General features: G+C 56.6%; 2 protein-coding genes across 9 annotated transcripts in view; both read left to right on the top strand.

Moving 5' to 3' along the window:
* PUM1 (pumilio RNA binding family member 1) overlaps positions 1-2,727 on the top strand; it is a gene marked incomplete at both ends in the record, with an annotated part of 133,118 nt that extends 130,391 nt beyond the window's left edge. For all 8 annotated transcript variants that reach the window (XM_080690544.1, XM_080690543.1, XM_080690542.1 and 5 more), the window contains one exon: positions 2,596-2,727. In XM_080690544.1, coding sequence (XP_080546670.1) covers positions 2,596-2,727 — 132 coding nt within the window. The remainder of the gene's footprint in view (positions 1-2,595) is intronic.
* An 11,386-nt stretch (positions 2,728-14,113) lies between these two features.
* The window catches only part of SDC3 (syndecan 3), a gene marked incomplete at its 3' end in the record, with an annotated part of 32,971 nt that continues 23,085 nt past the window's right edge, over positions 14,114-23,999 (top strand). Inside the window, exon 1 of the mRNA XM_080693358.1 lies at positions 14,114-14,155. The remainder of the gene's footprint in view (positions 14,156-23,999) is intronic.

The raw sequence follows: 23,999 nt of genomic DNA, 5'->3' as shown, positions 1-23,999 counted from the left end.
AAGCAGGACAAGCCCGTGGGCGGGGAGGGCGAGCCGCAGCTGTGTTTGGACCCTGAGCCTCGGGGAGCTTCTGCTCTGAACCCTGAGCCTAGGGCTCTGGGCTCTCAGCCGCTGTCCATGGAGGGGTTATCGTCTGGCAGTGATGACCCACTTGCCCTCACTGAGAACAAAGTTCGATAATGAGAATCTTTGTTATGGACTCAAGTTCTGAGCCAGACAAGACACCCACCACCTGCCATTCAGACCACGCCAGCCAGACCAGTGCACTGGTGCCGGCAGTGGCGGTTGAAGGCCGGGAGCCCAGAGTCCTTGGGGCTGAGTTTTGTAGGCACGTGGAGAGGGACACTGGTGAAGACAGAGTGTTGGAGAGACACAGGAGCTTAAAGCACACGCATTCATTCACTGAGCAGATGCTCAGTGTGTACTGCTTAGCAGCCCCTCTCTCAACAAAGATTATGTTGGTGAGCATGATCATGTTATATACAGTTGCTGCAGTAGTGCCAGCTATTAAGTGTCGCGGGTGGGGGGGTGTGAGAATGGGGCACCGTGAAAAGGCTCCAAGGGAGTGGCATTTAAATAAACCTTTTGAGGAAGAGGGAACGCGTATGCCAGGACTTGGGCGCAGCGCAGATGGCCAAGCATGAAAGCACTTTGCAAAGTGAGTTCAGTAGTGTGGGACTATGTTGCCATCATCATGCCCGCATTTCAGATTATGTCCGCGCAGCCATGTGTGGTAATCCCAGTACTTGGGTGGCTGAGACAGGAAGATTGCAGGTTTGCAGATAGCCTCAGCTACTTAAGTGAGGCTGCCACAATTTAGTGAGATTCTGTTTCAAAAAACTGTCCTGGCTGCTGAGTGGGCACTGTACCTTGGAGGGGTGATAGGCCTCACCGGGACCCTGCTAAGTAGCTAAGCCAGTGACTGGGACAGTTTCAGTCTGAAGAGGCAGAATCAGGAGTTTAATTTGGAGTCTGCAGTGGGCTGGTGGGGAGAGTTCCAAGAGCCCCTCTTGGTTCTTCCACTCCTTGATCACTTTCTGCAAAAGGGAAACTGGGCGGAGAGCAGGTTGATTACCTTTCACCTGTTATTGAATGGAGTTCAACAATATTTGTGTATGTGTGCCTGTGTGTGTGTGTGTAAGTGTGTCTTATTGGTATTTATTGGTAGGTGAAATGTGAACAGGTTACAAGAGTTATCAGCAAGCCATCCAGAGAGAAAGGGAGGGTTGACATGCACGTTCACCTAGTTTTTAGGAGAAGTACCCAAAACAAGGAGATCTTGAACCTCAAGTTTAATGGCAAACATTTGCCATGTACAAAGGCCTTATTACAATCCAAATGAAAAGTGTAGCATTTTTTCATTATCTTTTAAAAACAAGTTTAAGCTGGGCATGGTGGCACACTCTTATAATCCCAGTACTTGGGAGGCTGAGACAAGAGGATCACAGGTTTGTAGCCAACCTCAGGTATTTAGGCCCTCCGCAACTTAGCCCTGTTTCAAAATAAAGACAAAAAAATGGGTCTGAGGGTGTAGCTCGGAGATAGAACGCCCTTGGGTTCCATCCATAGTACTGTAAAATAAAGACACGGTTAGGGAGTTTAAGCAAGTCTTAGGTAACTTCCACAGCTCAGAGTTGGAGCCCAGGACTCTTTGTGATGAGTTGTTCTTTTATCTAGGCTCTCGGTGGAGGTGAATTCTGTGGTCTGAGGCAGTGTCCTGTGTGAGGTTCATATGTGGTTTCTAGATCTCCTCGACCCTTCCTTGCTCTGACGAGGAAGACTAGACACAGCTAGACTGTTGTTGCTCCCACAGCCCTCATGCTGGAGCACCCATTGATTCTGTTACTGGGCTTATTGGGCTATTGGGTTTGTGGGTACAAGGGTAGGTTTGGATGGGGAAGTGGGTGAATCACATTCTTTTATGTCTGTGGGAAAGACTAATAGTGGAGAAAAGATAGTGCAGTGCATCCTGCTGGTCATAGAGCGGTCTGGGCCCCTCTGATCTTCTGGGGTGCACAGGGCATTTGAAAGTGGGTTGGGCCAGGAAGAGGAGAGCGGGTGGGGATGAGTCAGCAGAGGTTGGAGAAGCCAGGGAGAGACTGTGCCACCGACATGCCAGGAGAGCACAGCTGGAGAAAAGGAACTTGTGAAAGAACTAGATGGTTTGGACTCAAATACCTGTGCTGACCCTTATCAGCCACTTGACCTCAGCTGTGTGATGGAGCCACTCTACTTCTCCAAGAAGTGGGGCATCACATCAGCTCCTAATGTCATTGAACGGGAGAGACAGGGTCGGGTGGCAAGTGCAGGATTCCTGGTGCTCCACTGCTCAGGAGAGCCTGGTTGCTGTGTGGGGCCACAGGGACCTCAGTGCTTGGAGAGCAGTGCTGTGTGGTTAGGATGTCTCTCCTTCCTCAGGGCCCAGGGCCACCGCTGCTCCCCTCATGATGGGAAGCTCCCGAGCTCGGGGGACCTGGATGACTGGGTTGCGGTGGGATGTTTGTGTATGTGTGCGGTGCAGGAGCCTAGGGAGCGCACGGAGCTGGCCCAGCTCTCCCCCCAGGCCAGCTTAACAACTCTGTGCTTCCTCCCCAGATCCGGCCACACATTGCGACTCTTCGCAAGTACACCTATGGCAAGCACATCCTGGCCAAGCTGGAAAAGTACTACATGAAGAACGGTGTGGACTTGGGGCCTATCTGCGGCCCCCCTAATGGTATCATCTGAGCAGCGCAGCCACCCCCATTCCCGCCGACCTCACTGGACCCTGGCAGATCAACCAGCAACCAGAAACGTCCTAGTGTAGAATCCGAACCAGGCAAATGGTTGCTCGGGGATTTCTCCCTCCTCCAAAAAGGAGTCACCTCCACAAGTGGAAAAGCCTTTGTAAAGTTAATTTTATTACACATAACATGTACTAATTATTTTTTTTAATTGACTAATTGCCCTGCTGTTTTACTGGTGTATAGGATACTTGTACATAGGTAACCAATGTACATGGGAGGCCACATATTTTGTTCAATGTTGTATCTATATTCCACATGTGGAAACTTTCAGGGTGGTTGGTTTAACAAAAAAAGTTTAAAAAAAAAAGAAAAAAAAAGGTTTTTAACTCATTTGCAAATAGCTCTTCCCCACCTTCTCATTTTAGTAAAAAACACAAACAAACCAAAAAAAAAAAACCGGAATTTTCAATTTTAGTTAAATGACCCCAAACTGGCATTTAACACTGTTTATAAAAAAGAATTTATATATATATATGTATACACACACACACACACACACACACACACACACACACACACACACACATGAAAAATGTTTCAGAGTTGCTAAAACTCAGTTTATGACATTAAGTTTATGAGATTTCTCGAAGTTGCTCTTTTCGGAGACTGAAGAAGACGGTGCAGTCCGCGCGGTGAGGAGGAGGTGTGAACGCCCAGTGTGTCCTTCAAGGACGGTGGGTGTGACTGTTTACTGCCTACTGGATTTTTTTCTGTTAACATTGAAAGGCAAAATCTGATTATTTAGCATGAGAAAAAAAATCCAACTCTGCTTTTGGTCTTGCTTCTATAAATATATAGTGTATACTTGGTGTAGACTTTGCATATATACAAATTTGTAGTATTTTCTTGTTTTGATGTCTAATCTGTATCTATAATGTACCCTAGTAGTCGAACATACTTTTGATTGTACAATTGTACATTTGTATACCTGTAATGTAAATGTGGAGAAGTTTGAATCAACATAAACATGTTTTTTGGTAAGAAAAGAGAATTAGCCAGCCCTGTGCATTCAGTGTATATTCTCACCTTTTATGGTCGTAGCATATAGTGTTGTATATTGTAAATTGTAATTTCAACCAGAAGTAAATTTTTTTCTTTTGAAGGAATAAATGTTCTTTATACAGCCTAGTTAATGTTTTAAAAGAAAAATAGCTTGGTTTTATTTGTCAACTAGTTGGACAGTAGCGAGATCCTTTCTAAGAAATGTTATCAAATGATTCAGTTCACACTAGTGTTTTTTTTTTACCCTAAAAAGTAATGTTTTGCTTATTTTGTGAGAGTCAAAGGATGTGCAGAAGGTCCGCCCGCCCCAGCTTTCCTTCAATCAGAGCCCTTCACCTTGTAAAGTGTGACTCGCCCTTCCTTTTTGTACAGAAGATGAACTGTATTTTGCATTTTGTCTACTTGTAAGTGAATGTAACATACTGTCGATTTTCCTTGTTTGAATATAGAATTGTAACACTACACGGTGTACATTTCCAGAGCCTTGTGTATATTTCCAATGAACTTTTTTGCAAGCACACTTGTAACCATATGTGTATAATTAACAAACCTGTGTATGCTTATGCCTGGGCAACTATTTTTTGTAACTCTTGTGTAGATTGTCTCTAAACAATGTGTGATCTTTATTTTGAAAAATACAGAACTTTGGAATCTGAGTTTGTGCTTAATTCCCTGCCCTCGCCCAGCACACGGACCCTGGGCAGTGCCTTCTTGCTTATGCCTCTCTTTCTCTTTGTTTTGTGAGGGGCCGTGGGGTGCGGAGCAGGTTTGGAATAGGGCAGGAGTCACAAGCTGATGGCTCTTGAGCCCAGTTTGATCCAAAGACGCTTGGATTTAACCTGTGCAGATGATTCCAAAAGCAAGATCATCTGTCAGATCTAGTTTCCCTGCACTCGGAGGTCTGGCCCACCTGCCAGTGCTGACTTCATTGCTCTTCCTCTCTGGACTCAGACATTCGTGAACCTTGGAGTTTAGATTGAAACCTCTGAATTTCACCAAGCCCAGCCAGGTGTCGGGACGCTGCCTTCCCTCTGTTGGGGCTGCCTCAACACCCTGCTGGCCTGGCCCCTCGTCGTCCCAGTATCTTGGCCTGCTCATCTTAGCCTCAGATGGGGACCTCTTCTTGCTATCCTGCCCCAGCTCTCCAAGGCGCCTCACGCCCAAGTGCCCACTCCCTTCCCCCACCTCGGCTCCAGTGTTGGTGGCTACAGGATGGGCTCCGCCAGGAAGGCCAGGCGATGGCCGAGGGAAGTTCATATAGTCTCTACACTGGGCCCTTGGACCCCAGGATAAAGGGAGAAGGCACACCTGCTGCGGCCACTGTGGGCAGCCTGTCCTTGGGCTTGTCTCGCGGACTCTTCTCGTCTGCCTGGTGCCCGTGGGGAGAGCAGGTCTAGAAGCTGCTTCTGTGAGCCGCTTCTGAGGTGGGCAGCGACTCAGAGCAGGCAGCTGTCAAGGGCCGGCACTTCAGGGACTTGTGGAGATGGATGTGATTTTCTGTTTCTTCTGGCCTGTTTATTCTTGTCTGTGCTCTTCCCTCTGCCCCTTTTGGTCTGTGTTTTTAGTGGTAGCACAGCAGGGATCCAGTTAGGAGTACTGGCCCCTCCTCCCTCCTCAAGCCCTGCCTCTGGAGGCCTGGAGTTCAGCATTCAAGCTTTAATCCCAGCTGCCATTGTTCCCTGGGTGTTCTGTAAAATGGGGACAGTAGCACCTCTGTGCAGGGTTGGTGGGGAGCTTGGGGTAATGTCAAGTGGCAGGCCAGTGCCTGGCGCTGGTACAAGACACTGTCGACCAGCCCCCCTTCCTTTTTTGCAAATAAGTGAGGGAGATGCAGCTTTCAATGCAAAGTGAAAGTGTGCTCACACCCCTTTGCCCCTTTATCCTCACTCAGTGGCTGTGCACAGGTTTTGGTGAGCAACATAACCCTTAGCCATTAGGGCAAGACGTTTGCATAATGTCAGTTCTGGGAACCAAGAGCAGTGAAGCCGGGAGGTCCTCTCAGCTGTTCCCACAGCATCGTCAGCTCAGATGCCGATGAAGAGGAGGTTCTGGGTTCTAATGCCAGGCATTGGGTAAGGCTGGCTTAAGGCTGTTCCCCACATCACCACAGGGATCCCCTCCCGCTGCAGGATCCAACTTCAGCCCCCCCCCTTCGTCCACCACTGCCTGCTGTTACTAAGCCCCAAGGACACCATCCATGTGCTGGGCTGCTGCCCACCTGTCCCCGCATCCTGGTCCCCCAGACCCCGCCTTTCCAGTTTGCGTTGTTCACCCAGCCATGTGGTCACAGTCCTTTCCAGGTTGCAGAGAGCATTCACATTTCTTACTCCTTTGATCCTTGTGAAAGCCTTGGGGAGTAAGATAGCCCACTGTACAGATGAAGCTCTGTGTGTGTGTGCGTGCACATGGGCCTGTGTGCGCATGCGTACATGGCACAGGAGATTGAACTCAGGAGCATTCTACCTCTCAGCTATATCCTGAGCCCCTCTGATTATTTAGAAACAGGGTCTAAGTTACTGACAGCCTCATTAAGTTGCTGAGGCTGGCTTTGAACCTGTGATCCTCCTATTTCATCCTCCCATATACTAGGATAACAAAGGTGCGTCACCATGCCCGATTCTAAAGATGAGGCATTGGAGACCTAAGTGAGTCAGTAGCCAGGCGAGGATTTTACCGGAGGTGCCTGACCCCAGTCCAGTGCTCGGTTCACACTCTTGCTTTTGCCACCCCCAGTAAGCCCGGGCAAAGGCAACTCCCGAGGGAGGGAGCCTGTGACTTCATGTATTTACCAGCTTTGGCCACACGGGGGTGCTGCTGCCTACGGCAAGCATCCTGTAGGCGCTTGCTGCAGGGTCCCAGGTCCCGGCTGGGTGGCTTTCCTCCAGGGGCTTAGCAGAGTAGTCTGGAGTTCCACCCTGAGAGCAGAGGTCTGGCATCTGCCCCTGAACTAAGTTTTCCCCTCCTTCACTAATTCCTGCCCCTCAAGAGACCCCTTATAGCACAGAGATAGACCCTCCCTCTCCCTGGGGCCTGGCGGGTATGGTCACTGATTTGGTACAGGCCCAAGTTTTGCCTTTGACCAGCTGTGTGACCGCTGGCAAGCCTGAGTCTTTGGGCTCCAGTTTCCTCAGCTGTCACCTGGAGTGTGCATCTAGCCTGGGCCAGCGGGCAGGGCTGAGGAGCAGCCCCAGCCTCTGAGTGCAGCCCAGGGGCCGCCTCCTTCTGGGGCCACCTCCCTGCTCATCACCAAGCTCCCACACAGGTGAAACACTGGGCTTTCTAACGACTGATCGCTTCAAACCCCAGCTCCACCCAGCCCTGCCCTGCACCGCCTGGGCGACTCACCTGACCTCGAATCCCTTCTTATCCACATATGTAAAATGGGGTCGCAGTAGTTCCCTCACGAGGTCCATTGGAAACCTTGGCGTAGGGCTGGGCACACAGCAGAGGGGAGTGTTACTACCTCTGCCTTCGTGTGGGGCCTGGAGTTGTCCCTAGGATGATAAATTCTCCCTCCCAACAGGAACACCCGAGCGTGGCTGTGGTGCAGTGCCCGGAGCCTGTCTCCTGATGTCCTCACCTCGTGAAGTCCTGTCCACACTCACCAGGTCTGACCGCAGACACAACAGGGTACTTGTGAAAGGGTGGAGAGTCGCATCTGAGGCCAGGTCACCTGAGACCTTGTAACTAGAGTCTTCCAGTTCGGGAAGCCCATGGCCGCCTTGGGACATTCAGGCAGCCTTTGGCCCGGGGGAAGACTGAGTCCAGCTGGTACCAGGACTAACTTGCCAGCCAGCACTTCCTGCCATCCCGGAGGCAGAGCCTTCTGATGCCCACAGCCTCAGGAGAGAAGCCCAAACAAAACAGAACCTGCCTCTCCGCTCTGACCCCTGACCACGCACAATGAGCAAGACGGTCAGATGCTCCTGCTGCCTGAGCCCCTGCGTTGAAAGCTAACACACAGCACAGAGCGGTGCAGCCCTGGACCACCTGGGCAGATCAGACCCCTGCGCAGCACCCTGACCGTCCGAGCTGCCCACACGTGGACTCCCCACGCCTCCCTGGCGCTCCTCAAAGCCCACGGTCCCGGAGGGCCTGCACCTCTGCCTCTCAGCCCCAGGCACGGGATGACTTAAAAACAGTGTCCAGCTGGCTGTGACCAGCCTGCCAGGGGACGCTGGCGCAGGCCACCGGCCAGGCTGCCAGGCCCTGATGCCACTCTCCTCTCAGCAGCCTGCCAGGTCAGGGAAATGCCTGTGGGGGCACATGGCAGGGCCGGGCACCCTGCAGGGACCATCCCACTGGACTGCAGTGGGTCACTTAGGGCCTTTCCAGTGCCTGAGCTGCGGCGCCCATGGCCGTGGCTTGGTAACCATAAGGTCTGAACAATGGGCTCCCAGAAACCAAGAAAGAAAAGCAGAATGGGGAAGGGTCTTCTGGTTGACCAGTGGGCAGGCGGCGGGCAGGGGCTCGCCCTACCCTTGCATTAGCAGCTGGGCTGCTCAGGCCCAAAGAGGTGAGAAGAAACACATATTTTTAGGTTTCTTTCTTTCTTTTTCCTTCCAGGAAAATGACTCCAAATGTGCAGTGTATTCCCAGGCCAGGGGTGTGTGGGAAGCAGATTCCGGGCAGGGTCTTCTTCCTGCCCCCCCCACCCCCCGTGCCCTGGCTTCGGGTCCCCACTTTGCTGTCTCCTTCCCTCGCTTGTGAAGTGGGCACATGAAGTGGGGTCCCTGGAGGAGCAGGAGCAGGTGCTGTGGGCTCTGTGTGTTCCAGGCCACAGTGAATGGTGCCCAGGATGTCCTCAGCTTCAGGACGAACACTCGGTGTGAGCACGGGCTTCCCAGGGCCCACCTGGCCCCCCAGGCCCCAGGCAGGTGTGTCTGTGGTCCCCTCTAAGCGTCAGCTGCAGGCCCCACAGGCAGGCCCCACCCCGTTTCCACCCCTTTTCCCCTGAGGTGCCGGAGCCGCCCTGCCCCTCAGGCCTGGCCAGCCTGGCCCAGAGATGCCGCCACTGGCTCTCCCAGACCCTCTTCTTACAAAGACTGGTCCGGTGCTCAGGGCACCCTGGCACCCCGGAAGAGCTCTCTGGGCCCTGCCTAGCGCCTGAGGTCCCTTATACAGGCTGGTTCCCCACAGGTGGAGACCCAGCCTTCCCATCCTTGGGCTGCCCCTCCAGACTACCCAGGCCAGACTTCCACTGCGTGGGGCGGCCGACGGCTCCTGAGCCACCCTTACCCCAAAGAGGACTCCTCTTCTTCCAGAGCTGGAGCCCTCCAGCCAGAACCCTGCTTTGGTTCCTGGGGTTTGGGGTTCACTGACCCCTCAGGACTGCTGCCTTCTAGACTTTCCCAGAAGCAAACCCAGACTGGCTTCCATCACCATGCCAGGGCAAAACAGGAAGTTGTGGGAGAAGGCTGGGTGGGGAGGGCTTGGGGGCAGGGAACCAGGGCCTGTTTTCCCTGAGAAGGTGCTTGTGTTTGTGAGGCCTCATCGGGATCGCCAGGTTCCTCCCGTCTTCACAGGCCGGGTTCAAATCTGGGCTCATCTGCTTCCTGGCTGTGTGACCTGGGGCAAGTTACTGAACTTCTCTGAGCCCCAGATTCCCTGACTGTAAGATGGGGTTGAAGTGAAGAGTGAAAACACATACAGCGCTTGCTGCGTGCCAGGCTCTACTGGAAGTATCAGCCCATCTGGTCCTCACAAACCTGAGGGCCAGTCATTTGAGACACGTTCTCCCAGCAGGTGCCCAGCAAGCAGGCAGCCTCCAGCACACCTTGGCATGGGAGCATTGCATCCCAAAGATCCCAGCTGGTGGGCCACGCCTCTGGGTGCACTGCAGTCAGGTAGTGGCGGCTGAGCACCGCTCTGTGCCAGGCCTGGGTGCCATCTAAGCTTCTGGCTGAGGCTTCCTCCACGCCTGGCCAGGGGCAGAGGGAGGCCCAGCAGGGTCGGGGTTAGCAGGGTGCCAGGCTGCATCTGTGTGTGTCCTCACGTGGGTGTGTGAGCGCTTCCCACATGCCTCCAACCCGGGGTTGCGGCGGGACCGTGAGGTAGACGCCCGGGGCAAGATCTCCGTTCTCACCTGCCCAACTCTCTGTGCCCTGGTTCTCATCTGTAAAAGGGGGATGATACCACGTGCGGGCCACAGAGCAGTGCTTGACACCCGAGCTCCTGTCCACGGGGGATACTTGGGTGCCCCAGATACAGACAAGGCAGGCCAGGAGACAGAAAGCAGGGTGAGAGTTCAGGATGGGAGTGACCAGGGTAGTCCCAGCCCTGCTCACCCCAGCAGAGGCAGGAAGACTTCTCCGAGGACAAGATGTGCGTTTGGAAGGGCCACGTGGGGTGAGCGCGGAGAAAGGGTCTGCAGCATGTCGGGGCGCAGCCTGAAAGCACAGGCCTACGTGGAGGGCGCTGCGTGGAGGGTAGGTAGGCGTGTACATCTGTGAACTCTAAGGAGCCCCAGGTAGGGGCCCCCAGAGCTGGGCAGGACCTTCTGTCCTGGCTGTGACTGGTAATCCAGGAGCAGCAGGTGGCGCTCCTGGCCTGGCCAGAGATTCTCCACATGTACCCTCCTCTCCTCCCCAGGATGTCAGGGAAAGAGGCCAGTAGCCTCCAGAAGTCTCAGAGCCGGCAGAAAAGTGAAGAAGGGCCTTGTTCACTGCCTGCTTCCTGCGTGGAGACTGCAGGGCTCCCTGCTAGATAGTGCACTGGGCCTTGCTCACCTCCCAAGACAGGGAGCTCACGACCTCTGACAATAGCCACTAGGGCCAACCTCAACTGTTCATAGCTGGGCGTGGTGGTGCAGCTCTGTAATCCCAGTACTTGGGGAGCTGAGACAGGAGGATCGCAGGTTCACAGCCAGCCTCAGAAACTTAAGTGAGGCCCTCCGCAACTTAGTGAGACCCTGTTTACAAATAAAAAGTAAAGTAGGAGCCGGGCGTGGTGGCACATGCTTGTAATCCCAGCATTCGGGAGGCTGAGACCGGAGGATTGCGATTCGCGGACAGCCTCAGCTACTTAGTGAGGCCCTCTGCAACTTAATGAGACTGGATTTCAAAATAAAGAATAAAAAACAGGGCGGGGAGTGTAGCTCGGAGGGCAAATGCACCAGATTCCATCCCCATACCCCCCTAAATAAATAAATAAATAAATAAATAAATAAATAAAGTAGGTGTCGGGGTAGAATGCCCCTGGAACACTTCCCAGTACCCCCCAAGTGCTCCACTGCGCCAAGCTGGCATCTGGCTTCTCCTAACTCCCCTCTAGCTCTGCTGCCCTTGGGACCTCCTTGGAGCGGGCCCTGGTGCACTTGGCTTCTCGGAACGTAGCCTGATGCCCACATCTAAGCCCCTTCCTTTATAGGCATCACCCCGATTGCTTTTGTCAGACCTCCAGTGTAAGACAGGGAATCGCCCCTGTGACGGGCACAGGCCCAGCCCTGACCTGCATACAGCAGGCACTCAGTTCACATTTGCTGAATGAGCCAATGAGCCCATGTGACCATTGCCTCCCCACCTGGGAGTCAGGCTCAGAGGGGTCACACACCTAATCGGCAGAACTGAGATTTGAACCCCGGTACTTGCCCAATCCAGAGCCAGAGTCCTTTAGCAACAAGCTGTGCAGCCCGATTAAGGCCAGCTCCCCACCTGCCCACCCCACCGCTTCCCAAGGTATTTATGGGTCTGAATTCCAAAAGATCTGGGAATGGGTTTCCAAAGGCTGTTTTTTTTTTTTGTTGTTGTTGTTGTTTGTTTTGTGTTGGTACTCAAGATTGAACTCAGGGGAATTCTAATTCTGAACTATAACCCCAGCTCCTTTTAAATATATATATATATATATATATATATATATATATATATATATACATATATATATATATATATATATATTTTTTTTTTTTTAAATTAATTAATTTATTTTTTTGCAGTATTGGGGATTGAACCCAGGGACATTCTACCTCCAAACTACACCCTCAGCCCTATATATTTTTTATTATCCTTTATTTTGAAACAGGGTCTAATTGAGTTGCAAAGGGCCTCACTAAGTTGCTGAGGCTGTCTGCAAACCGCGATCCTCCTGTCTCAGCTTCCTAAATGCTGGGATTACAAGCGTGTACCACCATGCCTGGCTCCCAGCCCTATTTTTTATTCTTTATCTTGAAACAGGGTCTCGCTAAATTGCAGAGGGCCTCACTAAGTAACTGAGGCTGGCTGTGAAGTTGCGATTCACCTGTCTCAGCCTCTCAAGTACTGGGATTACAAGTGTGTGCAACATGCCCGCCTTAAACTCTTTTTTTTGGGGGGAGGGTCTGGGGATGGAACCCAGGGGCATTCGACCTTTGGGCTACACCCCCTGCCCTATTATTTATTTATTTATTTATTTATTCATTTATTTTGGTGGAACCCAGGGGCTTTCTACCTCCGGGCTATACTCCCAGACCTATTTTATATTTTATTTGGAAACAGGGTCTCACTAAGTTGCTGAAAGCCTCACTAAGTAGCTGAGGCTGGCTTCGAACCTGTGCGATCCTCCTGTCTCAGCCTCCCGAGCACGGGGATTACAAGCCTGTGCCACCACGCATGGCTATTCTTTATTTTTGAAACAGGGTCTCACTAAGTTGAGGAGGGCCTCATTAAGTAGCTGAGGCTGTCTACAAACTGTCTCAGCCTCCCGAATGCTGGGATTATAAACACGCACCACCACACTTGGCTTTAAACTCATTTTTAAAAGAGAATGGAATAATGCTACACTTTTCATTGGGTTGTATATACATACATAATATATATTTTAAACAGGGTTGCTCTAGGTTGCTGAGAGTCTTGTAATGTTGCTGAGGCTGTCCTGGAACCTGCAGTCCTCCTGTTTCAGCCTTCCAAGTACTAGGATAACAGGCATGCACTACCATGCCCGGTTCCTAGGAATTTTTAGATGGCAATGTTGAAAAATCTCCCCCTCTCTCCCCAGGACATCCCCAGAGGGTAGCCAGCTGGCCTTACATACTCACTCTGGACTTCCTCCCAAGGGCCCTGCAGGATGTGGCGGGGACCCTGACACCTGAAGGCCACAGCTAGCCCCCCGCCCCGAACCTCTTCTTCCAGGGCCCTCTGCCCCTGCCATCCACCCTTTCCTAGGGGAAATTCCTCCTACTTCCTGATGGCAGGCCCGGAGGCGGGTGCTGTGACACAGGGGCCAGAGTGGACATCCAGTTGCTCACCTTCATCAAGTAACCTTTCTGGGTCTTAGTTCCCCAGCTGAAGAAGCCTAGACTCCGCCAGCGCCAACCCCATGGGGGCTTCAGGTAATCCAAGGGAAGCCCCTGGGCAGCGGCAAGTGGCCGGGTTTAATGACTGTTTACCTCTCCCTATCTGTCCCTGGAACGCCCGGGTGGGTGAGCGGGGTGCATGGAGCACCCACAGAGGGCCAGGCGGGGCTAGGGCTGGGGACAGCGGGGACTGACCGCTGCAGACCAAACCTGCCCTCCAGGACCGCGAGTGCCACCAGGGACCCAGATAGAGGTACCGAGCCCCGTGTGTCCCACGGAGACAGAGCAAAGGGACGCAAAAGCGACGGGCCATCAGCGGCTCGGGTCCACCTTTCCGCGCACACGCCAGGCCGCGTGCTCCCCACCCTCCCCTGAGCGGGACACCGGGTCTTAGAGAGCCGGGGCTGCCTGGGGGGGCCGGGCTACAGGTCGGCCCACCTTCTCTGCAGACCCCGAGGCACAGGCCCGGAGTCAGCCCCGCCCCCACGGGTGCTGGCCTGGGGAAACTGAGGCCCAGAGAGGGTCAGGCCTCGTCTGAGGTCACACAGCTCTCGCAGGTCCTGGAGACACGCAAGCCAGGGATGACCCGGGGCCCGTCCTGCGGGCTGCGGGGGCGCGGGGCGATGGTGGGCGTCTTGGAGAGGGAGCCCCAAGGGAGGCTAGGCATGGCGGGACGCCCCCCCCCCCCCCCCCCGGCAGCCGGCGCGCGGGCCTCCCTCCCCGCGGCGCCCCGGCCCGGCCGGCCGCGCGCACACCGGGCACACGCACACCCGGCACACGCGCACACGCGCGCACACGCGCCCCGCCCGCCGCGCTGGGGGCGGCCCGGTGGCGGCGGCGCACGCTTCCTGCGGGCGCGGCCGCTGTGGGCGCGGAGCCGCGAGCGAGGCGGAGCCGGAGCCCGAGCCGGAGCCGGAGCCGGCCCGGAGCCGGAGCCCGCCGCCGCCGCCGCCGCCGCCGCCCGAACAAAGGCGCCGCCGCCATGAAGCCGGGGCCGCCGCGCCGCGCAGGGCTCCGGGCCCGCGGGCTGCTCCCGCCGCCGCCGCCGCCGCCGCCGCTGCTGCTGCTGCTGCTGCTGCTGGCCGGGCGCGCCGCGGGGGTGAGTGACGCCGCCCGCCGCGGGACCCCGCCGCCCCGCGCCGCCGCGGGGGTGTGCCGGCGCCGGCGGGCGGGTCCCCAGCTGGGGGGGGCGCCCCCCGGGGCCGGCCGGGCAGCGGGGTCCAGGGCTCGGAGGGGGAGGCGGAGAGCGGCTCGGTGAAGGTGACCCTGCGTGTGCGCTCCGGGTCCCCTCAGCGGGCCGCGGGCCTGAGAAGGATGCGGCCGCTCTGCTGGGGTGCCGCCGTGCCCCCGAGGGCGACGGACGGTGACCATTGTGCACGGCGTGTGCCAGTGCCGGCGGGGCACTGTGGCCATGGGCGCGCCGGCCTGCGGCCCAGGGGCCTTGGGGGGAGCCCTCTGGTGGGCGTGTGCTGGGGCGCTGGGGAGTGTGTGTGTGTGTGTGTGTGTGTGTGTGTGTGTGTGTGTGAGAGAGAGAGAGCGAGAGAGAGAGAGAGCGAGCGAACGCAGGTGCACGGGGACCGAGGCATGGGGCAGGGACCCGAGGGGACACGTGCACACAGGTAGAGGTGTGTGGGGTGACCCCTGGATGTCCCTTGGCGCGGCCCCAACTCCTCCCGGGAGCCCAGGAGGAAAGGGTCCCAGGAGGAAGAACCAGCCTCCTGGAGGGCCGGGTCCAAGTGAGGTCTGTGGGCAGGTGCTCAGACCCCAGGCGGCTGGGTGGTGAGCTGGGGTTTCTAGGTCCAGCCTCCTTGGCCGGTTCTAGGAGCAGCGCTGTCTGTGCCCCGCGTCTCAGGCAGCCCTGGTGCCCTGCCCAGCCCTGCATGTCCCTTTCTTCCTTGAGCCTCAGTGGCCAGCGGGAGGAGGGCGGGCAGGGCACCCAGGTTGCTTCCTGGACCCTCAGGCTCATCAGCCTGGGGAGGCGATGCATGGAAAGTGACCAGCCCCATGCCTGTCTCCGATCTCCCCGGGATGGGGGGAGAGAGGTCCTTTGGAGGCCATTGACCCCGCCCACCCCAGCACCTCCAGTCACTTTCTCAGCTGCCTTTGTAGGAATCCTTAAAATCACACTTGGGACTCAGTGTCCTGGGTCCAGGTCTCAGTTCCACCGCCAGTTCCAGGTGGGGCTGAGATCCACCTGAGCGAGTCGTCCCACTTCTTTAGCCTCTGCTTTCCCCTCTAAGTGGGAGGAAGATTAGAATCAGGGTGCGCTCAGCAGAAGCCCAGCTGATGTTTGGTGTGTGCATGAAAGCAGAGGGCCCGAGCACAGTGCTTTAGACCCGGAGCTGTGTGACCCTGGGCAGTCACTTCCCCAGCTGAGTGACGGCAGCTCCTCGCCCATAAGGCGGGGCCGATGGTCACCCCTTGAGAGCATTTAAGGATCAGGCACACAGTAGGTCCTCGCAAGGCAGGGTGCTCCTGACTCTGTGGAGGAGGCGGGGGGTGTGGCTCAGACCCTGTGCCCGTGGCTGATCAAGCAAGCCCTGCTTCTGGTCCCAGAAGGCAGATGGGTCTGGCTTAGGGAAGCCAAGGGGCAGTTGTGGGGCGGGGTCACCCTCGCAGCTTCCCGGGTCAGGCTGTTGAGGAGGGGCATCACCTGTCTTGTCCCTCTTCTGGCTGGGAGGCACAGGGTTAATGGGTGGCACCTGGCAGGGATGCCACTCCAGAGAAGAGGGTGATGCTGGCAGATCAGAAGGGCCCAGCCAGGGGGCTCCTCTGGGGCGGGGTGCTCTGAAGACCTTGTGGGGTGAGTGGTGGCCGGCTGGGGCAGGGAGGGATGAGATGGTCCCTGGGTCTGTCTGCAGCCTGGGGGTGTTGTGAGTGTGTGAGCGGGGAAGGGTCCAGGGCGGAGATAGTGGGTCTCACGTATGCCTTGAATGGTGAGCTTGAAGGGTGAGCATCTCCTGACACCTCCTCAGGGAGTCCTTGTCCCTGAGAGACCAGGTGACCTTCTGAGGGACGTCCGCTTTCAGGGACACCTCAGCTGCTGTCCCTAGTCACCACCCACAATTCCTCAGAGGTAAGAAGTGGGGAATCTTAACTCCTGAGGTCTGTTCTTTCAAAAGTCTAGGTCTAGCTGGGCGTGGTGGTGTGCTTGTAATCCCAGCATTCAGGAGGCTGAGACCAGAGGATTGCAGTTCTCAGATAGCCTTAGCTACTTAGTAAGGTTCTCTGCAACTTAGTGAAACTCTGTTTCAAAATAAAAAGTAAAAAATAGGGCAGGGGGTGTAGCTCGGAGGTTGAATGCCCCTGGGTTCCATCCCCAGACCTGCAAAAAAAAAAAAAAAAAAAAAAAAAAAAAGGTCCAGGTCTGCAAGGGATCATAGGTGTCACTCCGCCTCATCTGAATAGTGAAGGGAGCGAGCTAATTTGTGGCTCTGTGACTCTGTGAAAGTTACCTGTGGTCTCTGTGCCTGCGTTTCCTACTTCTGCAGGTGTGGAGGGCAGGAGAAGGGAGGGGAGGCTCAGCACAGGGCCTCGCCTGCTGAGGCCTGGTGCTCTCAGTTGCCGGCCCGTGGGGTGGGGTGGGGTGGAGGGTGGGGAGCAGAAGGTGGGCAACTGCGGGGACTGTCAGGGCTGGGCCTGCTCCACCTGCACCCGCTGTGGGAAGTGCCCTCCAGGCCACTCTGTGAGCCTTGTCTGGCCAGTGCAGGGCTGTCCTCACTCTCACGATGAACACTGGAGGACCCCTGGGCTGTGGCTGGCCGGCCCCAAGGTGAGCCACCTCCCCTCCCAGCAGTTGGGGGAACAGCACAGAGGTACTACAGGGGTCTGCACTCGGCTGCCTTCCCACACCAGGGCTCTAGGGACAGATACCTGCTGTGTGGTTTGGTGGTGGGGCTGTAGCAAAGTGGGCCTGGGGCACCGTGCTGAGGGCTTCCTAGGGGAGGGGTCAGCACACATCTTTGAGCAAAGTGTCGCCTGCCCTGACTCTGAGCTCTCTTACCTGTCAACTGAGGACAAGTCCTGGACAGTCGGCCCTGGGGGCAGAGCTGGGATTCAAACCTGGAGCCCTCTGTTCCTGGGACACTCCTTGGTCCTTTGTTGGGTTGGTGGGCGGTGAGCTCTGCTGCAGGAAAGAGCAGCTGGACAGCAACTGCCCCTTTCCCTCGGCCTGAGGCGTGGGGGCCCTAGGGGCCCGGGAGGCCCAGGGTGGGCAGCTCTGTGCTTGGCCTGTGGAGAAAGCTGGGGTGTTGTGGAGTGAGAGTGAAAGGGGTCATCCTGCCTCCTGAGGGGAGAAAGGGGTGGAGAGCACCCGGAGCAGGCCAGGGGGCATTAGGTTCCTGGAAGGCTGGAGGCGGGGGTGGGGGTGGGTGAACGACATCTCCACCCCCAAGTCGAGCAGGAGCTGAGGGGCCACACCTGCGAGGCTTGGTGGTAGAAACGGCAGCTGTCGCCAGGGCCCGGTGTCTGTTTTAGTTATCTTGTCCTCATGGAGCAGGAACTCTGAGGACCCCCATTTTACAGATGAGGAAACCAAGGCCCAGAGAAGTGAAGCAGCTTGCTCAGAGTCACACAGCCTGGCTGGCTCAGAGAACCGAGGCCAGGGTTAATCTCTTGCCCTCCTGCTGGGTGATCTTGGGGGGTTACTTCACCTCTGGGGCCTCCCTGCCCTGGGGCCCTGGGGTGGGGGAGCCAGCCTGGCTGCCTCTAACAGCTGCCTGGTCTTGCGGGGCGCACCCTGGCTTTCTCACTTGATTCTCCCACAGCCTTGCAGTGGGTGGGTGACTCGAGGAGGGTCTATCTGAGGCTCATCAGTGATGGCTTGGGGGAGAGGTTTGTTCCCTATGAAGGACTGTTGACCAGGTGTGAGCCTCTGCTGGGGCTCATGTCAGGGTCATGAGGTCGGGCATGCCAAGGGGAAACATTTGGACTCTCAGGGTGAGAGGGATCTAAGAAGCCCCTGTACCCCCGGGGAGACGACTCACTGTAGGGGCGACCGGCCTGTGTGGAGGCCCTTAGGAAGTCGTGTGCAGCCGGAATCCATGTCCCTGCCCCCGGTGCTGGCCCCTCTGCACCCCACCTTCTCTCTGGCCTAATGTGAGTGAGGCTCAGCCTGGGGAGTGACTGGCAGGTTCCCAGGCCCCGTGAGCTGCCTGGGCCACGTTGTCACTGGCCCGCCAGGCATAGCGGCAGCAGGTGGTCGAATGAATGGACGGGGGTAAGTTTGCGAAGGAGCGAGGGAACCAGGATGGCACGCTCTCCTCTCCTGTGCCAGCGGGCTGGGGACAGAGGCTGGCAGAGCCCTGCCAGGGCTCCGTGGGGCGGGCCTGCCGTCTAGCCCCAGGCGCGGCCACCTCCAGGTCTGGCTGGACAGGGCGGCTGTGGCTCTGGGCTCCAGCCCAGCTTCTTGGAGCCCTGTGATTTTGTGTCTGGGGGTCAGGGAGGCCCGCTGCTCCCTCGGGCTCCCTTCCCGATACCCATGCTAGCAGGGCCAAGGCGGGGTTGGTCCTAGTCCCCTGGCTTGACTTGCTTGTCCTTCAGACCTCTGTCCCCAGAACATTCTACCACATCCTGGGAACATCAGGCTGGCTCCCTGTCAATATTTGTTGCCTGACACCCCCCCTTGCCTTGACTTCTGGCCTCCCAAGATTCCAGGAGGCGGGGTAGCCTTCACTTCCGCCCCCTCCCTCCAGAGCAGGCCCTGGCCAGAGGGGCGGACGCTCCCTTCCCCCACCAATCGGGCCCTTGCTCAGTGCCAAACAGGAAGCTGTGATTACAGGGGGAGTCGGAGCTGCCTGCCGAGGGCCCAGCTGTGCGTGGGAGAGGGACTGGGGCAGGGGCGGGGGACAGATGATCCTGCTTCTTTCTTACCTGGCTGCTGGGACAGAGGGCAGAGAACGCCCGGTTCTGCAACACCCATTGTCCCAGCTGGATAAAACTTACCTTCTTCTCACTCCTGGGGCCCCACCCAGGCCTTGGTGCTAGGTGTCTTTTGGGGCCACCAAGCCTGAGGGTGCAGTTTGAAGGAGGATGAGAAGGGACCCTGGGACTGAAATCCTGGCTCTTTCAGTTTCTTGCTGTGTGACCTCAGCCAGTTCACTTAACCACTCTGAGCCTCAGTCTCTTCTTTCAGATGAGGCCTCACTTTGGGGAATGTTTGGGAACTAGTAACGTGATCAAGTGGACTCTCAGGGTGAGAGGGATCTAAGAAGCCCCTGTACCCCCGGGGAGACGACTCACTGTAGTTTGTAGACGACTCACGTGCTAGTTTGGGAACTAGCAGCGTGATCAAGTAAGTGAGGAGTAGGCTGCTCCTGCAAACCTTTCCCTCCACTTACCTGCCTTGAGTCGTGCTCCTTCCCTGCCCCTCTCTTCTGCTCTCCCAGGGGGCAGGGAGGGTTTTCCCTTGAAGATTGTGGGGACCAGGTTTGAATGATCATGGGTGACCCCAAGCAGGAGCCTGGGCTGGGGACTTCCCTGGGGGGCAGTCTTGGGCCGAGACTCCCAGATGGAGCTGGCTGGGTTTAAGCTGGATTGGAGGAAGCACTTTCCCATGTCTCCTGGTGCTGAGCAGAGGGGGATTCCACTCGCTGGCCTCTCTGGCCCAGGGAAGCCTGGGTGACTGCTGCAGGGGCCAGGGGCTTGGTGGCGCCGTGGTTTCCCATTTTCCTTCTTGCCAGGGAGTGTCTGGCTGCCTTCTGTCTGTTACCGGCCCCGGCTGAGTAGGCGACTGCCTGTCCTGTAGGACCTCAGGGCCAGGTGGGCCCTGGAGAGGTGGCCCCGTACAGCCTGCTGTCCCATAGTTGGTGGCCTGGGCCTTGTCCGAGGACTGGGGCTTCCGCAGTGAGCACTCTTGGAAGCTGGTGGCATCCTCTCCCCGATTAGAAGGTTCAGAGACATCAAGGTACCTGTCCGAGCTCACACAGCCGGGCAGTGCTGGGGCTTTGGGGGTCAGTGGCCCTGCCCTGCTCTGCAGTTCTGTCCACTCTGCCCATTTATCTTTCCCTCTTCAGGGCCCGGGTGTTCTGGAATGGGGCGGGGCTGAGACTCCTGCTGATCAAGGCCTTTGTCCTGGCTCAGGGATGGCCCATGACTTCTAGACTGCCCTCAGCAACATCGCTGCTTCACCCTGGTCCAGACTCCACCCAGGCTCCTCCACCCAAGTCCCCAGCAGCCCTGCGGACTTTAATGAGAGCGATTTAGAATCAATCACCAGTGGGACCTAGGAAATCTAATTGCTGCCAACTGATTGCCAATTCGGCTGCTGGCACCAGGGGCTGCAGGCGGCTCATTAGACCCATCCTCCTCCCTGGCCTGGGACCGGGGGTGGGGGGACTGAGTGGAGAGAAGGGGTGGGCGCTTCTGCTGTTGGGTGTCCTGCGGGAGCCATGCACCGCCCCTCCAGGGACGTGGGGCGTGGACACCTGCCCGCCACCTGTTTGCTGCCCCTCCTTGGGGCTGGCTGCCATGGTGGTGGACCCAGGGTCTGCAGCGGAATTCTACTTGGCTCCTGCCCTCCAGATGCTGCCAGGTCAGGGAGACACACAGGGCCCAGGTGACGATGGATGTCGAAGGGTGGCCTGAGCCCTGGGACAGCTCTAAGTACTCCCCGCACTAGGGCCAGTGCCTAGGCTTATGTGCGGGGCGGGCCACGCTGGGGAGGTGTGTCTGTGTCTTGGCAGGTGGTGGCGCCTGTGCTGGGTCTCAGGTGAACCCCGGCTCTGCCACTAGAATGGGGTGACCCGGAGCAGACTCCCTCTTCTGTGAGGTGGGGCTTTGACTCCTGACTGCCAGGCCATGGGGGATGGAGAGGGAGGAGAACTGGCTAAGTAGCCTGCAGCGGGTCAAAAGGAGGCTGCTCCTTTTTAAAACCAAAGTAGTTACTTTGATTTTAATCATTCTACTTTCTCTACGTCTCAGAGGCGAATCTACTGCTTGCCCGCCTGCCAGGTGGTGGTGGACAGCCTCTCTAGGCCTCCACTTTCACATCTGTGAAGTGGGGAGAGTGGACGGAGTGACCCAGGCCCCCAGGAATTGTCAGGAAGAGCTGAGAGCTTGAGGCCAGAGCAGCCTGACCTGGAGTGCCCCCATGCAGAGGGGCGGAGGCCACTTCGTGAGGCCTGTCTGCGGTTCCTCTCACACCAGGGCGGGAGAGGTCACTTTTCTAGCTGGCCATACTGAGCACCGCCTCTCTCTCTGGCCACTGGGTCATGATCGGTCAAATCCAGGCCACTGGGGCCTGGGCATTAGGTCTGTTTTCCTGAGGAAAGGAGGAGCACTGGGGAAAAAGTCCAATACCTAGGTTCTTGTCCTCACCCTGCCAGCCCCTTCAGCCACTGTTTACTGACGCTGTCTGTGTGTCTGGGCTGCACCCAGGGGCTCTGCTTGGTTCCTGACCTCAGGAAGTGATCCATTAGGAGAGGGGAGGAATCAGAGGAGCGAGGAGTTGGCTCTGGAGGGCTGCATGGACCAGGCTCCAAGGGATGGTGGCACAGGGTTCGGCAGAGAGACAGGGTGAACAGAAAGTCAGGACTGGGAGGAGACCTGGTATATTAGGGAATTAAAGTGTGGTTAAAAGTATCAGTTCCCAGCTGGAGGGGGAGGGCCCAGTGTGGACAGGCAAACACAGCTCCCTTTGGAGTGCAGGGGCTCCTGCTGCGGGGCACTGCTGTTTCTGATGAGTATGTGAGACGCACAGCACCTCCCGGGGCCTGACCCTGGGCCCCACAGTGTCCTGGGGCTGAGCAGCTGGACCCCAAAGGACTTTAACATGGAAGACCCCAGTGAACTGGGGTGACACCGGCAGCTCATGAGGTAGCTGAGTCCACATCAGAGTGCTTGTATCTGCTTTTGCAGGGAGGCAGCGTGGTCCAGAAACCCCAGAGCAGGGAGGCAGCGTGGTCCAGAAATGGGCAGCCACTCTGCCAAAGGCCTTGTATGTAAAAGCTCATTAACCCCTAGCACACCCTTATGAGAGAGGTATAGTGTTACCTTCATTTTACAAAAGAGGAAATGGAGACACAGAGAGGAGAAGTAACTTGTCCAAGGTCACAGAGCTAGAAAGTGAGGCACAGTTGGGCCCTAAACCCAAGCAGTTTGGCCCCAAAGTCCTACGTAACACCTCATGTTCCATGCTGCTGTGTGCGTGGCAACCATGAGGCATGGTGCTCCTGGGAAGGGCACGTGAGGGCATACAGCCCACGCTGGGTACCTGAACTTGTGTGGCCTGGGGTTTTTCACTTCCATGGGTCAGTTCTCTGCCACATGTTTCCTGTCTACACTGGGCATGGGTCCAGGCTCCCCTAAGAAAAGATCAGAGGGCTGGAAATGTTCTTGTCCGAATTGTTCATTGTCCCAAAGGGGAAACTGAGGCCAAGGCATAGTAACCGTCTCCTGAGATCTTATTGTTCAATCTTATTTTATACTTGGAAAAGGTAAAGCTCAGAGAAGCGCACTGGCCTGCCCAAAGCCACACAGCAGAGTGATGGTTGAGCTGGGACTAAGAACTCTATCTCCAAGTCCTGGGCAAGGCCCATCCCCTGAAACATGTTTCTTCTCTTTGCCTGTCTCTGTTCTGTCCAGAATGCAGGCCCAGGTCCCACCTGCCTCTTCCAGAAAGCCTTTCCTGACCACCCCAGCCGCCACCATACCTAGTGTTCTACACCAAATAGATTTCTTTCTCTATATTCAAGGTACATCGCCAGCTTCGTGCCCTGGCCCCATCCATCCCACGCTGGTGTTACCCAAGACCCCAGCACCGAGCGCACCATTGTCTCTTTTCTTCCTGCCTACCCATGTGCTCTCCCCTGTCTCTAGACTGTCCCCTTCTTCGGTGAACTCCTACTCATCCTCTAAAGCCCAGCCAGGACAGGGGTCCCCTCTTCCCGGCTCCCAAGCACCGTGCGCCTCTCCTGCCTGCATCCTCCTCTAGACCCGAGCAGGCTCCTCTTCTACAGGTGAGGATTCTGTGCCAAGCCCCAGTTCTGCTGCATTTCCTCTTAGTATCTGGCTCCCCACAGGCTACACTGTTACCTCCCCAGAGCCCTCACTTGGATACAGTGTTGCAGCCGCTAATTCCACATTACATCATCTCCCAGCTCAAACCTCGCACATGTTACTTTGTCTCATCCCCCCCCCATCCTGACATTGCTACATTGTTTCTTTTCCTCTGCTTTCACACTCCCCAGTCTGTTTTATTTCTGGTTCTCCCCATTGTCACACCTGTTCTTTTCTCCTCAGCCCCCTGCTCATGTGATTGCTGAGCTGGGGAGAAGAGGGAAGTGTATCACAGCCGGAAGAAATGAATCCTTCTAGCCTTGGCTTGCTGTGGAGTGGCAGGGCGGGATGGGCCTGCCCGGGGCCTTTGAGTGGACGCCTGGGCTTTGAGGCGAGGCTGGGTTAGGTGGAGCGCTTCTCTCTCTGCCCGAGCTCCCTCCTATCCTCCTCCTCTGATGCCTGGAGGCCTCTGTCTCCCTCCTGGGCTGGTGGGCACCTCTCATCTCCCTGCTATGACCCAGGGTGCTGGGACCTGAGGACTCCCCTGGGGGAAGGGGCCTCAAGGGCCCAGGAGGTAGCTAGGGCCAGAGTGAGGCTGTCTCTTCTTTAGTCCTCACCCTTCTGCCTCCAGAACTCATGGTTCCATTCCTCTGGAATATTGAGGACAAAGAGTCACAGCAGTCAGCCCTGGGTCTTGCTATGACACAGAAGACTTGAGTCCAGAGACGGAGCAGGGCAGTGGCCCCATCCTCTGGGAGCTGACACTGGCCTTGGCTGAATCCTACCCTCGTGCAGGGCGGGAGCAGGGGACAGTCTCAGACCCAGAAGGGCCCGGGAGGCTGTGGTCTAGCCAGGCAGATGCTTTTCCAGATGTAGTTATGGTGCAACTGTCAGGACCTAGGTAGGATGACGAGCTGGGCTTGTGTGTGCACGTGTGTGTGCCTATA

Source organism: Muscardinus avellanarius (assembly GCF_963383645.1).
Source record: "Muscardinus avellanarius genome assembly, chromosome: 3".
Lineage (NCBI taxonomy): Eukaryota > Metazoa > Chordata > Mammalia > Rodentia > Gliridae > Muscardinus > Muscardinus avellanarius.
Note: the sequence above shows the minus strand (reverse complement) of the source record. Positions and strands in the feature narration are given on the sequence as shown.